The 16,339-nt window shown below is 45.4% G+C and overlaps 1 protein-coding gene across 1 annotated transcript in view; it reads right to left on the bottom strand.

Moving 5' to 3' along the window:
* Positions 1 to 9,326, bottom strand: part of SH3BP5 (SH3 domain binding protein 5) — a 51,222-nt gene extending 41,896 nt beyond the window's left edge. Inside the window, exons 1-2 of the mRNA XM_063124741.1 lie at positions 9,009 to 9,326; positions 5,762 to 5,824 (exon numbers count right to left, since the gene is read on the bottom strand). Coding sequence (XP_062980811.1) covers positions 5,762 to 5,824; positions 9,009 to 9,098 — 153 coding nt within the window. The 5' untranslated portion in view covers positions 9,099 to 9,326. The remainder of the gene's footprint in view (positions 1 to 5,761; positions 5,825 to 9,008) is intronic.
* Positions 9,327 to 16,339: the final 7,013 nt, after the last annotated feature.

Genomic DNA, 16,339 nt, shown 5'->3' on the forward strand with positions numbered 1-16,339 from the left:
AAGTTGCCAGGATAGCTAACACAGTAACAGAAATACCATAGAGGGGTTTGGCAGTTTACAACACAACTAAGCTATTGCAAGCTCGCTCTCGCTCTCACACACATCAAAGCAAGAACTCTGCTGACACGGTAAAGCACCACTCACTGGTCCTCTTAAACAGTATTAGCAAGACTTCCCTTCACAAATGTGTCAGCCATGGACACGAGCATTAGACGAGGCATGCATTAAAATCCCTCGGAGGGCCTCCATAATCCTCCACTGTAGCATTCGTGCTCAGCTCTGCACTTTGTGCCAACAGAGTTATGGATTTTAACCAAGCCTAATCAAAGGCTCATTAAGAAGCAATAGATTAATTTATATGCAACCATCAACAGCCCCGTACTTTTCACAATCCATTTTCTCTCTGCTTTGCTGAGACCGCCATGGCAATCCACAAATCACTTCCAAGTCACGGATGGAGCAATAATTGCTCCAGGCTGAAATAAACACACACACACACACACACACACACACATATATACACAAAGAGTGGAGAGGATAGGGGATATTTATTGTCTTACAAAACTGAGGACGCCAAAGAAATTGACTTTAGAAGCTTTGAGACAAACTTTAAAAAGTACACCACATCCATCACTTGTTATTTGATTGTTATGGAAATTGTTTTCAATGAATGAAAAACTTGACTGATTCATCTGTCCAAGAAACACTGCTGTAACTGCCAGTCATGGGCCCACTATCATGCACTGAATTCAGATTTTGATACAGGATCTCAAATTTATTTATTTACAATATTTATATACCACTCCCCATTGAAAATTTCGGAGCGGTGTACAAGATAAAATAAAATAAAAACAGAATAAAACACTTTAAAATAGATTTTAAAAGATAACAAATGTACAGTAAACCATGTCTAGTCATTAAGGAAAGGCTTCCTGGAATAATGTCGTTTTCAGGAGGCGCCGAAAGGAATACAGAGTTGGCGCCTGCCTGACCTCCAGAGGCAAGGAATTCCATAGGAGGGGGGCCACCACACTGCAGGCTCTTCCCCTGGTGGACTCCAATCGGAAGATGGGTCTATGTGGAACGACCAGGAGCATGCCCTCGGATGACCTCAGTGACCTGGCAGTTTGGTAGGGGAGAAGGCGCTCTCTCAGGTTGTTTAGGGTTTTGTACACAAGTACAAGAAGCTTAAAACTCAGCCGGTAGCTAATTCGCAGCCAGTGCAGTTCCCTCAGCAGAGGAGTTACATGCGGGGAAAGGGCAGCTCCAGAGAACAGCCGAGCTGCGACATTCTGCACTAGCTCCAGCTTCCAGAGCAGCCCCACATAGAGCGCATTGCAGTAATCCAATCTTGAGGTTACCAATGCCTGTACCACCATGGCCAAGCTATCCCTGTCCAGGAGAGGCCGTAGTTGGCGAACCAGCCGAAGCTGGTAAAAGGCACTCTGAGCCGCCGTACCACTTCAGCCTCCAGCGACAGAGATGGATCTAAGAGTACCCCCAAACTACGAACCTGATCTTTCAGAGGGAGTGCAACCCCATCCAGAACAGGCAATGAGCCTATCACTCAAAATGTGAGATTTAACCAAAAAGCTGAATTCAATCCATAGTGGTGGATGCACACAATTACTCAGCATACATAAGGATCATCTTTTCTCACCTGGCTACTATGGGCATTAAATGGTTGTGAAAATAAGCTATGTCTACACAATCTACTAAGCCTTAACTTTTGTAAACCGCCCAGAGAGCTTCGGCTATGGGGCGGTATATAAATGTAATTAATAATAATAATAACAACAACAACAACAGAGGCCACTAACCCTGGAGTATGGCTTGCCAGGTTTTTGATTTATGTTTTGCATTTATATCCCACCTTTCTTCCAAGGAGCTCATAGCAACATACATGATTCTTACATACACACACACTCCGTACATTTTATCATAACAACTCTGAGATGTAGGCTAGGCTGAGACAAAGCAACTGGCCCAAGGTCACCCAGAGAGATCTTAACCTGGTCTACCTGGTCCAATACTTTACCCACAATGCCACACAGCCTGTTTAACCACCTCAGTTTGCTGCAGATCCAGGCACGCAACAAAAATATGTTTATCACGAATTCAGCTTGGGTGATCACCAGGCTTGTAGCCAGGAAGGGGGAGGCTGGGTGGGGGCCTGCCTCCCCTATTTTTATTTTTTAAAAAACAAATAATTTTAAAACAACTTACAATTTTGTCTTTAAAAGGTCTGCAAGCCAGACTGCCCTTTCACTTTCTCCCCTCCCTCCCGAACATTTAGCCTGGCTACAGGCCTGGTAGTTCTGCAGGCTTAGAACAAGCCCTAAGACCAGAGGTCATCTAGCCCACCCCCTACTAAACAGGCTGATGGAAGGGGCCAGGACTGAAGACCTGGAAGCCAAGCAGACCAACGGAGGAGGAATGGAGGGATCCGTCCCTTCTCTGCCAGTCCACTCACTCAACCACATGGAATTCCAAATAACTTATGGCTACCAGGTGAGTTGTTGAATAGAAAGCTGAACAAGGCAGTACAAGGTAGGGTGACCATATGAAAAGGAGGTCAGGGCTCCTGTATCTTTAGAAAAGGGTATCTTAGCAGGTGTCATTTGTATGCATGCAGCACCTGGTGAAATTCCCTTTTGATCACAATATCGAAAGCTGCAGGAGCCCTGACCTCTTTTGTATCTGGTCAAGAGGGCAGGGCTCCTGCAGCTTTAACTGTTGTGAAAACAAGGGAATTTCACCAGGTGCTGCATGTATAGAAATGACACCTGCTGAAATTCCCTTTTCTATACAGCTGTTAAAGGTACAGGAGCCCTGTCCTCCTTTTCATATGGTCACCCTAGTATAAGGTATGTTATCTGTTTCTCTTCCTGTGAATGTGCTACTAACTAAGACAGGGGTTAGCAGTGCAGCGCCCACAGGCGCACTACCGTATGTTGAGACCCACCCACCCCCAAACATACCTACAGGACCCTATCTTCCTACCTCTTTGAAAGTCAAGAGAGTGATATCACTCAGATGACTTTAATAGAGATGGGGAAAAGAGTGCCCTGCTGAAAAACATCATGAGGTGGGGAAGCCCAGCCCCCACCAAAGGCCCTGGGGGAAACAAGGTCTTTGGAGGTGGGTGGGTTTCCCCCTCCCTCCAGCCATTTTTTGGCAAGGGACACTTTTCCCCACCTCTATGAATGTAACAAAGCGATAGAAGAGGGGACAAAAGTCCCCTGCCAAAAATCGGGTGTGGGGTGCAAGGAAAGTGAGAATCCAGGAAAGGGGAGTGGTCCCAAGATTTTAAGCCCCACACAAGTACACAACTAGTGGTGGTGGTGGTGCCAGGGCCACATTTCCAAATTGCCTAATGCGCCTGCATACCAAAAAAGATGGCCTACTCTTGGACTAAGTTATGCCATACTTTCGTGATGGGTGGATGAGTTCTTCTGGATAACTCTCCTGTCAGACCAACACCCCTTAACTATAGATAGGCACGTCCTCGATTGCCCTTTGCTTTGCGTAGATTAGTTGCCAGAGGACATATTAGAGACCTCTTATCTAAAATGGCTACAGTTTCCCAGAATAGGAATCTCTCCTTTGCCAAGTCCCTGTATTTTGATCTGACAACATCAGTTACCGTCAGCTAGAGGTGGAGAACGAAAGTTTAAATGTCAAGCGACAAGGAAATGAGCATCAAAGCACACACCATATAACACCTTCCTTCAAACAGCCCGGGGAACAAACACAAATACATAGGCGCAAATGAAACAGAACCTTATGCAAGAGGGCACGAAGCAGGCCCAGATCATGGCCATTTATACGATGTGTCAACAAAATACGACTGCTATGTTTTCCCCTCTGATAAAACAACATTTTATTATGTGTGTTTTTATGTTGGCAGCAGGACATCTAGACTAGATTTACACTATGGCTTTATAGCGGTATTGAAGTGCACTGATAACTGCTGGGGTGCATTGCACATTCCATGTACTGCTTTCGTAGTGTTATTTTCGGCATTTAATTCCATGTTCTCCAAAATACCGCAACAAATGTCATTGTGTGTCCTACGAGGTATAAATGCACAAGATGGATACAGGGTTACCCTGATGGGATTGTAATGATGTGAACACAAGGTGTAGATCTAGCCATTGTCAAAGACTGTATTTCTAAGAGCAGCTGAACAGAGAGAGAGAGAGAGAATAGCTATGTGGATCCTCGAAAATTCATTTCATATCACTAACACCAGCAAAGGGTAAATTTGGCACTGAAAACCAGAGAGGTTTGCTGCAAGCTATCAGGTTAGCCATTCCCAAACAGGTGTCCTCCAGATAGGTTGGACTACAGCTCACACAATCCACAGCCAACATTCATGTTAATCTTACATTTTAAGGGGTGCAGCACTCTTTCAGCCCAAGAGCTGAATTCCATTTCGGAGAAGCTCTAGGGGTCTCACTCTAGTGGCGGGCGGGCTTGAATGCAAAAGAGCCAGAGCCAACAACACCATTTATTTTATTTATTTATTACATTTATATTTTGCCTTTTTTTCTTCAAGGAACCCAAGATGGCGTACATAATCCTCCTCCTCTCCATTCTATTCTCACAACAATAACCCTGTGAGGTAGGTTTGGCTGAGAGTCTGTGACTGGCCCAAAGCTCACTAGCTTCCATGGCCGAGTGGGGACTAGAACCCAGATCTCCCGACTCCCAGTCCAACACTCTAGCCACTAAACCACACTGTATTTCAGCTTAAAGCTCTTATTGCCAGTAACAAAGCCTTCGGAGAGGCATTTCAACCTTTGAGAAAGGGGGGAAATCTGCACTAAAGCCAAGAAACCACAAACACTTGGTGGCTGGAGGGAAGGGGGTGGGACCATGGGAAGGGGGTGTGGCCTTTTTTGCGGAACCCAGGAGGAGGAGATTGGAACGCCCAGGTGGCCAGAGTTCTGCACCCTATGCATCACTACACAGGAAAAAAAAAAACCATCCTACAACTGTCAGCATCCCTCTAGCCAGCCATGTTGGCTGGTGCATGCTGGAAGTCATAGGACATTTTTTCTGCCTAAACTTGCATCCTTTTTTCTGTCAAAACATGTATTGCGTCCTTTGTCTCTCTTGAAGCAAACAAACAAACAAACACAGCTACTCCTTTGGGAATACATTTTGAAAGCCACCAAACAAGTTGCGAGGCCCCAAACAGTTTCATCTCTGTGAACTTGCAACTATTAATAGAAGAATCGCAGCAGGCCCAGATAGCCCTGCCAAATTCAAAAGCGCTTTCTGCATACCTATGGGTAGGATTAATTACCATTTTGATGGCTACTTATTATCCCTTGGTGTAGGATATATCAGAGGATTAGTGAAATTCAGAGCACCGCACATACTAATGTCATTCCCCTTCAGTGTCTGAGCAGGACACGTTTGACCTACTTTTGCTTCATCCACTGGTTTAATCCAACCAGACTTTAATATATATACACCAATTCTTTTGAGCAGCCTTCCTCAACCTGGGGCGCTCCAGATGTGGTGGACTGCATCTCCCAGAATGCCCCAGCAGGCTGGGGCATTCTGGGAGTTGTAGTCCAACACATTTGGAGCGCCCCAGGTTGAGGAAGGCTGCTTTTGAGTGTTTCAGCAGTCAAAACAAAAATCCAAAGAAATACCATTTTCGTATCTTTTCTTTAAAAAAAAAAAGATGAAGAAATATACAGCACGTTCTCTCAGAAACAGACAAAACAGCAAGAAAAAGCTGTACCTCAAGCTCGGTTTCTCTCCGATTAATAGCATCTGTGGATTGATTCAACTTTTCGAGCTCCCCCTGGAAGAAAGCCAAAAAGAACAAGGATATGTTGAGAAATAAGACACACTGACAGAACTGGGAAGGAATCGGGTTATTAAGTGTCATCTGGCATTTTGCACAGGGGCCCCCAGCTGGAATGTTAAATGGAAACAGAAGGGTGGAAGGCATTTCATAGCAAGGCTAAACATTGCTGTGTAAAGGCCTCTGGGGTAAGGAAGCAGCCAGGGATGGAGAAACAGAATTCGGAACAACTTTTGAAGGTTACGTTTAAATGTTATTCTAGTTGAAATTCTAAGTTGTTCCGGTTTCTTACTTCTCATGTGTGCATATTTAGAGTGCAGCCTTTGCCATAATGACCCAGCAAATTTGATAACAAACACATTTCAGCTAGACTTTTGCTCAGTGACAGGCACAGCAGAATTTGATAACGCAACAGTTTCCCACCCACCTTGCCACCACTGCCAACATTCGAGATTCCCCCAGTGTTTAAGATTCCAGTTCCAATATTTAAAATTTCTTGTAATAGTGTTACATTTTTATCCCACCCTTTCCCCAAGGAGTTCAGGGTTGTGTAAAGGGTTCTCTCCAATCCCATTTTATTCTGAACACAACCCAGTGAGGTAGCTTAGGCTGGGAGAGAGTGACTGGCCCAATATTTTATATATACAGCCTTTTAAGGCCTCTGTGGTGGGGGTGGGGGAGAAAGAAAAACTGGAGACCTTTATTAGCCTTTTATAGTATTCACTCTTCACATACATTGTGTCAGTAAATATTACAATAGGACCATGAGGTAAATCACTATTATTGTTCCCATATGGCTTGTCTGAGGTCACCCAAGTAGATATCTCAGCTAGTGGCTTTCTGGCTCTTAGGCCGGTTTATGCCTCTTAAAGCAATTCTGAGTCTTTCTCTTGTTGCCGATATATATGTGTAGAAGATATAAATTGCTTTTTAAATGCACTTCTACAAGGTCATGCAAGAAGAAGGATTTACAATACACTACAAACTTCATTTTATGTGCCACTTGTGATCAAAAAGGCTCTATCCAAAGCCCATTTTAATCATCTACCCGCCATTTCTCTCCCCCATCCCTTTAATTTGAGCATATTTATTTAGGAATGGCTTTTTTTACATTTCAACCTCTCCTCCCTGTGTGGAAATGTTATTTTAATCCCTTCTAATAAGCATGTTGCAGTTCCTTTGCCCAATTCTTCCTCCTTTCCCCTGTCCGTGGACAGGTACAGAACTGCTATTTCTTGGCTAGGTAAAAGAAATCCACAACAATTTCACTGGCATGCCTCCCTTCAATGTGGCAGGTTTGCACACCAGAGTAGTGCACATAGTAATATTTATCCCAAAAACTCTGAACAGTGAAATCAACAGAGTTTTAATTTTATTTATGTTTGATTTTATGTCTAGGCCAGTGTTCCGCCTGAAGGCCTTCAAAGCAACTCACAGACTAAAAGTAAAGAAAACACCACAAAAACCACAGAGCAGCAACAAACGCTATCGAGAAAATCCAACACAACAATAAAATTAATGATGAAGTGCCAAGCAGGAAAAAAACCCTGAAGCCCAAAGACCCAGCAAAACAGAATTGTCTTTATGGCTTGGCAAAAGGTCTATAACATGGGGCCTATACGAACCTCTAACGGAAAGAAGTTTCACAGTCTGGGTGCCACTACTGAAAAAGCCCCGTCTCACCAGCCACAATTTTGATAGGAACAGGATCCAAAGCAAGGCCTCAGATGATGACTTGAAGCAAGGCTTCAGGTGATGACCTCAACAAACTGTAGTAGATTAAACTGTTCTTTCTACCAGTGTTGTCAAATTTTGCCAGTGACAAGAGAATGGATGGGACAGGCGGACAATGCAGAAACAGGAAGTAGCACACTGTGTCCAGCTGACCCCAACCACTACATCACGGATGGGGAACAACATGTAGTCCTCCAGATATTGTCGGACTGCAACTCCCATCAGCCCTAGCCAGCATTCCCAATGATAAGAGATTGTGGGAACTGCAGCCCAGCAACATCTGGAGGGCCACACTTTCCCAATCCTTGTTGTATGCCATGGTATTGCATCCAGGTGTAGTCATGGGGCTGCATGGCTCACCATTTGAGGTATGGCAGTGGGGTGGGGGAAGATCTCAAGATCGCCACCCTGAGATCTCAATGATATAGAGCGGAATACAAATGTTTTAATAAATCAATAACAATAAGTAAGAAGAGTATTGGGACAATACTGTCTTCTCCTGTACTAGCTGAGAGAGAGATGTGACATTTAAAAGCAAGGAACACATAACTTGTTAACTAAAGTGGAGCAGGATCTCACACTGAATGGCAAGGGGGGGGGGGCTAAGTGACCACCAAGGGTCCTATCATACTACGGTTGGTCATTAAAGCGCTTGAGCCTTTGGCCTTAAGAGGTTCTACTTCCCGACAAGGGGTCTCTGCCTGCCTTCTCTATACTTCCACACTCAAGAAGAACCCTTCTAGTGTTCTTGCTACCTCTGCTATGGGATCCCTTCACGAATCCTTCACCCTCCCCACCATCACTCCGGCTAACAACAACCAGCCGCGTTTAGCACGTCTTCCTAAGAAGATCAGAAGGAGGGGGGGGGGCGGCGCTCATCCGCTGACAACTAAAGGCAGACACTGCAACGAGGGAAACGGAGAGAATCGGGGCCGGTGGGTTCCCGCTTGCACCCGGCCCTGCTTTTTTTCGAAGGAGTGTGTGTGTTTGTCTGTTTCCAAAGCGCCTCTCGAAGAAGAGATCGACGGACCACCCTTGTCGTTTGCAGCAGCAAGCCGCAGAAGGACCTCGGCAGAAACCTAATGAAGCCCCCTCACCGTACACACGCACACAAAGATGCACCGCGGAGGGAAACGCCCCCTCCCGTGGAATCACACGCGGCTGGCGGGGGGGGGGGGGGAGAAAGGCATCTGCAGGGAATCGACGAGAGGACCCGCTCCCTCTCCACCCCTTTTCTAATAAAAGACATCCAGCGCCGCAATCTTCATCTCACCCGCCACCCCTTTCCACTTTGCAGGGCGCATTGCAATCGCGCCTCTCAGCTTGCCATGTGGACTCCGAAGGGGCGTGAGCCCGGGTCGGGAAGCGGGGGGGGGGGAGTACCTCGGCTCCCCGTAAGGGACCAGGTGCTGACCGATCCGGCTCGTCCCATTCCCCTTTCCCTTACCTGAATCCTGGGATCCACTTCTTCCTCCTCCTCCTCCTGCTGTTGCTGCTCTCTGTCCTCAGCCTTGTTCCTCCTCATGCCAGGATCCATATTGGCTGTGTGGGGTCTAGAAAGGAAAGCTGTAGCGGAGATGGGGGGAAATCTGGCACCGGATCGCCTCTTTTTGAGCTTGGCCTGATCCGCCTCCCGGCTGCTTGTTGGTTCCCCCGCTCCGCTCCTTGCAGGTGTCCGGGGTGCCACTGGGAGAGGCACGCGTTGCCTTTCGCGGCGGCGGCGGCGACGGCTGTGCCTTTAGCGGATCCGCGCCGCGAGGCTGTGCCAGGGGAATGAGGCGCTTCTCGGTTAGAGAAAGAGGGAAGGAAGCGCGCAACGCGCCTCGCCCCCTGGCTGTGGGAGCAGCGGCGGCTGTCACCGAGCAGTTGTCTCTCCTTCTCTCCGACGCCCAGGCACGGTCCACCCTCTACCGCCTCCTTCCCCAGCGGCCAAATCAGAGGCCCGGCTTTTAAAAATAATTAAAAAAAGACGCTCGCCCGCCTCCCCACGCTGAGTTCTGTGGCTGCTCCGGGGAGGCTCTGCTGCTGCTCGCGGTCTCGTCTTCTCGCCTCGTTGCTCGCTCTCCCAACGCTTCGCTGCATTATCTGTGCGCCCCCCAGCCCAGCCCAGCCAGCCCAGCCCAGCCCAGCCTCTCAAGACAACCACACACACAAAAAGGGGGAGGGAATAGGTCAAGCTGCTTGAAATGAATTTTTATTCTCTTCTCTTTGCATGAATTTCCATGTCACTCCTGCGAGGCCTTTGCGATTTTACTTACGGCGTTGTGCATGGGAAGTAATCCCTACGGTTTTCATTAAAATGTTTTTTTAAAAAAGAGGCTTGTGGACACCTTAAAGCGGGCCGCGGGGGCAGGGGGTGGGTGGAATCTCAGGTTTGGGTTCCCCAGATGGCTACTCCCCCAAGCACTGATCGTTTGGTAGCTTCCGCACCCTTCACCCCATCCCGTTAAAGGTTGAATATTCCTTTCCTACCGCTTAATTACTAACCGTAGAAGCTTTATGCTCAAATAGGCTTGTATTTTTTATATTTGGCCTTGCACCTTTGCCCACCACTATAATGTGTGCCGTCACCCCTAGAGTTTCTCCAAAATTAAATTCCACCATTGGGCTGAAAAAGATTGGACACCCCTGCCTTAAAGGTTCATGGATTTATGATAATAAAACTTTTGTGTACTGGAGTCCACTTCATTAGTTACATGGCAGGTATATTAGATACATAGGTGTAGCGGGCAGAGGTCTGTGTACACGTGTGTGTATAAATATGTGTATGCATAACCTGATGATGTGATGAAACACCCTCATGCTCCGGGTTGCGAAGGCTATTTTATGGGGCTGCTTGAGGAGTACAGCCACAGTGTGTGATTGACTGTGTTTGGTTTTAGTCTTGTTTTTTATATTAGTTATTGCTCCTTGGATTTTGATTGCATACTATTGAGATTTTATTCTGTTTGTAGGCTGCCTTGAGGGGGCTCTTTTGTCCTATAGGTGGCCTAGAAGAACCTTAAAACAAGTAAATAAAAAGCTTGTGCCATATTTTTTTTTTAAAAAAAAGGTTAGACTTTAATGTTTCATAAGCTTCTATTGATTTTGCTACAACTCCCTCTGGAATCAGTTTTTGCCAGGATTTACCTACACTCCTTACCAAGTGTTTAGGATTCCGGCCTAGTCCCTGTGGTGGCCGCACAACAAAGGCTCAGTTTACAGCCTCAAGGCAATCCCAAATATGTTTACTGAGAAGTAAGCCCCACTGAATGTAATGGGACTACTAGGTAAAGTGGGTATACGACTGCAGCCATAATTTTTTAAAGATGAGGGTGGGACCCGGCTAGCGGCTCAAAACTCTTGTATTCCAAGCGGTCTTTCTTTAATTTTTCCTCCTTAGTCCAGATGGACATGGGCCGGCTGTCATTCTTCAACATGGATTTCTTCCACAGAAGTTAAGGTCATGTAGGAAATATATGTGAATCCCACCTAGTTCATCTAGTGCAAATGTGGGCATATTTTGACTCCAGAACTTTTGGCCTAAAACTCCCATGATCCCTCACTATTAGCTATGCTGGCTAGGACTGATGGGAGTTGTAGGCCAAAACACCTGTACCACTACAAGTTACCCACTCCTGTGTTACACATGCACAAGTGTCTGTTTTGACATGGGTAGGAAATGTTACTCAGTGCATTGTGGTTTTTTAATTTTATTTTGTTCCCTGCTTTCTGGCTTATAACACACCTCTGACGGGAAACTTAAAAGCAGCTTAGAATATAAAGTCACGTCAACATCACCTACATCTTGTGTGAAACAAAACCCAGTAAAAGGATTGATGGGAACACACTTTGCTTAAGCTCAGAGACACCTACCTTCATGATCACTTCACATGTTCCAGAGCTAGACACACTTCCCTGGGAGTAAATCTCATTGAACTCAATGAGACTTATTTGAGCCGAGATACATAGGATTGCATTGTAAAGCAGACACATTTGGGGCTGCATTAATAGAAGTATAGCTTCCAAATCACGTGAGGTACTGGTTCCTCTCCATTCGGCCCTGGTTAGGCCTCACCTAGAGTATTGTGTCCAGCTCTGGGCTCTACAATTCAAGAAGGACACAGACAAGCTGGAGCGTGTTCAGAAGAGGGCAACCAGGATGATCAGAGGTCTAGAAACAAAGCCCTCTGAAGAGAGACTGAAAGAACTGGGCATGTTTAGCCTGGAGAAGAGAAGATTGAGGGGAGACATGATAGCACTCTTCAAATACTTAAAAGGTTGTCACCCAGAGGAGGGCCAGGATCTCTTCTCAGAATGCAAGACACGGAATAACGGGCTCAAGTTAAAAGAAGCCAGATTCCGGCTGGACATCAGGAAAAACTTCCTAACTGTTAGAGCAGTGCGACAGTGGAATCAGTTACCTAGGGAGGTTGTGGGTTCTCCCACACTAGAGGCATTCAAGAGGCAGCTGGACAACTAACTGTCAGGGATGCTTTAGGGTGGATTCCTGCATTGAGCAGGGGTGGGTGGGGTTGGACTCGTTGGCCTTGTAGGCCCCTTCCAACTCTGCTATTCTATGATTCTTTGTTAACTTTCTTTTACACTGCTGCAGGAAGAAAAACTGTGGATGACATTCCTGGAACTGTGTTGTTACTTAAAAGAAAGTAGAGTTTAAGAGAGTGCCAAGTTTCAATGCAAGATGTTAAATGCATATTTAGAGGCACAACCATATTGGAAAGTTTTGAATGGTGATTGAGTGCATTCATGAAAAGTTCAGATGGTGCAGCACTGTGGGATTGCTTGAGGACACTCCTGCAATTAAATGGTCCTGATTACTGCTTTTGTTCTATGTTTTACCTGAAAGCTTCCACTGCTGATTTCTGCCTATCAAACCTCCTTTGTTTTTCTGCCATCACTTGGCAATCTTGGCTGTGGCTTTAGAGGTTCTTCTTTCTGTGGCTGCAGAGGTTCCTCTTTCTTTGTTCATCCTAGCTCTGAGATAAAAGATTCAAAACAGATCTCCCTTTGCAGGCACTGCAGCTGTGCAAATCTGAGCATGACATCATAAGCTTAAGCGGCACCTGAAACTACCAAGAAGTGTCTGTGTTCCCCCCCCCCCCCAGAGTGGCAGAAACACATGTGCAAAAGCGCCTTGAGCGACCTTGAACATTCAGTCAAGGACGGACCTCTACGCTGTGTTACAGCGAAAGCAACAGCAGCTGTGTGTGTTTCGTGCATGCTGATTGCTCTGTCTCAGTAGAAAGGCTTGTAGTGGGGATGTGGGGATGTGTCTTTTAAAAGTACCTCCACAGTGTGTGTGAGGATAAAGCCAATCACTAATGTAGGATAGAAAGCAACAGTGTGAGTTGACCTTGATTTTTTCTCCACTTGCCCCTCCTGAATCAACATTTCATCAATAGAGAGAAAGGAACACCAGCAGCTATCTTCGATTCTGAAAGAACCAGTCGTCACCTGACTCTGAAATAAGTAAATAAGATCAATAACAACAATGGTTAACGACTAGTCTTCAATCATGCTGATTTCAGAGGTAATAATTTGAAGAAGCAAAGCTATTGGTTGATTGTGATGGTCCTGCTCCCTGGAGGTTATACCTTTTCCAACTTCCACCTGTTGAAACTGGAAACCCCTGAGGACGCCTGCCTCCACTTCCGTTATCCTCACTGGCACACAAAGCTTCAGCCTTTGTAACCTTGTCAAAGAAGCCGACTGATATGATCAATTGATTTCTTCTACCCAATATAGGAGAAGTAACAAGGAAATAGGCAATAATAAGACAAGCCAACACAAGGGGGTTTGCATTTATAATAGAATCATAGAATAGCAGAGTTGGAAGGGGCCTACAAGGCCATCGATGTCCAACCTCCTGCTCAATGCAGGAATCCACCTAAAGCATCCCTGACAGATGGTTGTCCAGCTGCCTCTTGAATGCCTCTAGTGTGGGAGAGCCCACAACCTCCCTAGGTAACTGATTCCATTGTCGTACTGCTCTAACAGTTAGGAAGTTTTTCCTGATGTCCAGCTGGAATCTGGCTTCCTTTAACTTGAGCCCGTTATTCCGTGTCCTGCACTCTGGGAGGATCGAGAAGAGATCCTGGCCCTCCTCTTTGTGACAACCTTTTAAGTATTTGAAGAGTGCTATCATGTCTCCCCTCAATCTTCTCTTCTCCAGGCTAAACATGCCCAGTTCTTTCAGTCTCTCTTCAGAGGGCTTTGTTTCCAGACCCCTGATCATCCTGGTTGCCCTCCTCTGAACACGCTCCAGCTTGTCTGCGTCCTTCTTGAATTGTGGAGCCCAGAACTGGACGCAATACTCTAGATGAGGCCTAACCAGGGCCGAATAGAGATTGAACCGGTACCTCACGTGATTTGGAAGCTATACTTCTATTAATGCAGCCCAAAATAGCATTGGCCTTTCTTGCAGCCATATCGCACTGTTGGCTCATAAATAAATAATAATAATAATAAATAATAACAATTCCAAGATCCTTCTCATTTGTAGGATTGCTGAGCCAAGTATCCCCCATCTTGTAACTGTGCATTTGGTTTCTATTTCCTAAATGTAGAACTTGGCATTTATCCCTATTAAATTTCATCCTATTGTTTTCAGCCCAGCACTCAAGCCTATCAAGATCACTTTGAAGTTTGTTTCTGTCTTCCAGGGTATTAGCTATCCCACATAAAACAAATAAAATTTATTTAATACAAAAAGTTATATTATTATTATTTTTATTATTATTATTAAGCAATCTATACTTAATAATAATAATATATTAATTTCTTATCCGCCTCTCCCTTTGGATCGAGGCGGGGAACATTAGAACAAGAATCAATACATCTTAAAAATTCTTGATTTTACATTGATCTGGATAGGCCTGCCGGAAAAGGCTAGTCTTTAAAGCTGCCTTAAAATCACACAGAGTTAATTTTACTAATCTCCTCCGGCAGGCCATTCCACAATCTGGGGGTGACAGAAGAAAAGGTCCTCTGGGAAACTGATGTCAGCCTAGTTGGTCCTTACTTGGTCCTTACCTGCCTGCCTACTGTACCCCTTCTAAATCCAAAAAGCCTACTGTACCCCTTCTAAATCCTATTCCCAATCCCTCACTCACTACATTCAATTCCTATCTGAACTGTCAATTCACCCCTTCTAAAACCTCAGAATCTCCCTACAAGTCCCTCCTACCTTTCACTCACTCTCTAATGTTCTATTAACCCTAACTTACCTGGGTCATATGTAACAATGCAAGCACATACATTTATAATAATAGGCATATGTTACATTGACAAAAAGCATTTCCAATATGATCACAACTGTGAGCCACAATCCAGTTTAGTTGAGGGTACTTGCTATGATGTACTTCCAAAGTGAATGGCAGGTGTTGGAGGCCACCTGGTAGTAATGACTCCATTCTAAAAGTCTTGACCCTAACTGTCTCTCGTATATATGTAAGAAAGGCATTCTGACCATGTTACCTTGTATGTTCCAAAGCATCACTCTGTGCTAGAAAAAAAACATTTATAGGCTTAAAGCCTAGTAAGCCACCATGGTTCAAATTATTCTCTAAATTAGGGTTGGGGAACCTATGGCATACCTGATGATGTGTGTTGGAGTCCAACATCAGCCCCAGCCCAGCCAACAGTGATCAATGGTAATGGGAGTTGTAGTCCAACACCATTTGGAGGGCCGCAGGTTCCCCACGCCTTAGACACTACGTGGATGTGAGCTTGCTTCTTTCCATTGTTTCAATGGTACAACATCAGCAGAAAGGATGGGTCGTTCAGTCTGGTTTGTGGATCAGGCTGCATGGCTTTAAAATGCTGCTTTGAAGAAAGAAAGGCTTTAAGGGTTTGCTTGAGCACAACTGAAATATCAAACAGTGACCTGAGAATATTTATGCCCTTCACTTCCCTGTGGGTTCAAGGCAGGTTCAGCCCCATTAGTATGTCCCCAAAGGGTTTGCCATCTAATATTAACATTGCTCTGTTTTAGATATTTGTTAGGAACAAGTGGGCCCTGCAGCATAATGGTTCCCTGAGGAATACTCCTGTTCAAGGTGCCAGCCAGCCACCTCCTCCTATTCCCCACCCACCCCCACAAACTTAGGGTGACCATGTGAAAGGGCGGACAGGGCTCCTGTATCTTTAACAGTTGTATAGCAAAGGGAATTTCTGCAGGTGCCATTTGTATGCTCTTCATCACAAGTTAAAGTTGCAGGAGCCCTGCCCTCTTTTGCTATTGGTCACTCTAGTATTCAACACCCCTGATGTACAAGACTGCACTGTTAATCGCAGAAATAAAGGAGATAAATCTTTGCTCACCTTTTATGCCCATGCAAGGATATCATTTTCTGTATGTTTGACTGAAGGAACAGACAGGTGCATGGTCATTGAAAAGTGACAATCTGAAACACAGCACTCCCCTAAATCCCTTACCACTAGCCTCTGTGGGAAACCATTTGCAGAACAGGGCTCATGGTTAATGCTCCCTGTTCCTAATCACTAATTACTCCTGCTCTTTATTGGTGCTAAGACTGCCACCATTTTTATAGTCCTGCTCCTATGCTTTTAACAGCCACCTGACACCCAGCACTTGAGCAGGTAAAGCTTTTCACAGCAGGAAGATAAGTGGTGGGGAAAATGTCCCTTGCTTAATTTCTGTATGCCCCATCACTACTAAAGCCATAGTGTCCTGGCCAAATAAAAACCCGAACAGAAAGCAAAGGGTACTATCCAGACAAATGAAGTTGACAAGCTTGCCCATTTCAAACTCCCATT

The sequence above is a fragment of the Elgaria multicarinata genome, chromosome 1, assembly GCF_023053635.1.
Source record: "Elgaria multicarinata webbii isolate HBS135686 ecotype San Diego chromosome 1, rElgMul1.1.pri, whole genome shotgun sequence".
Classification (NCBI taxonomy): Eukaryota; Metazoa; Chordata; class Lepidosauria; order Squamata; family Anguidae; genus Elgaria; species Elgaria multicarinata.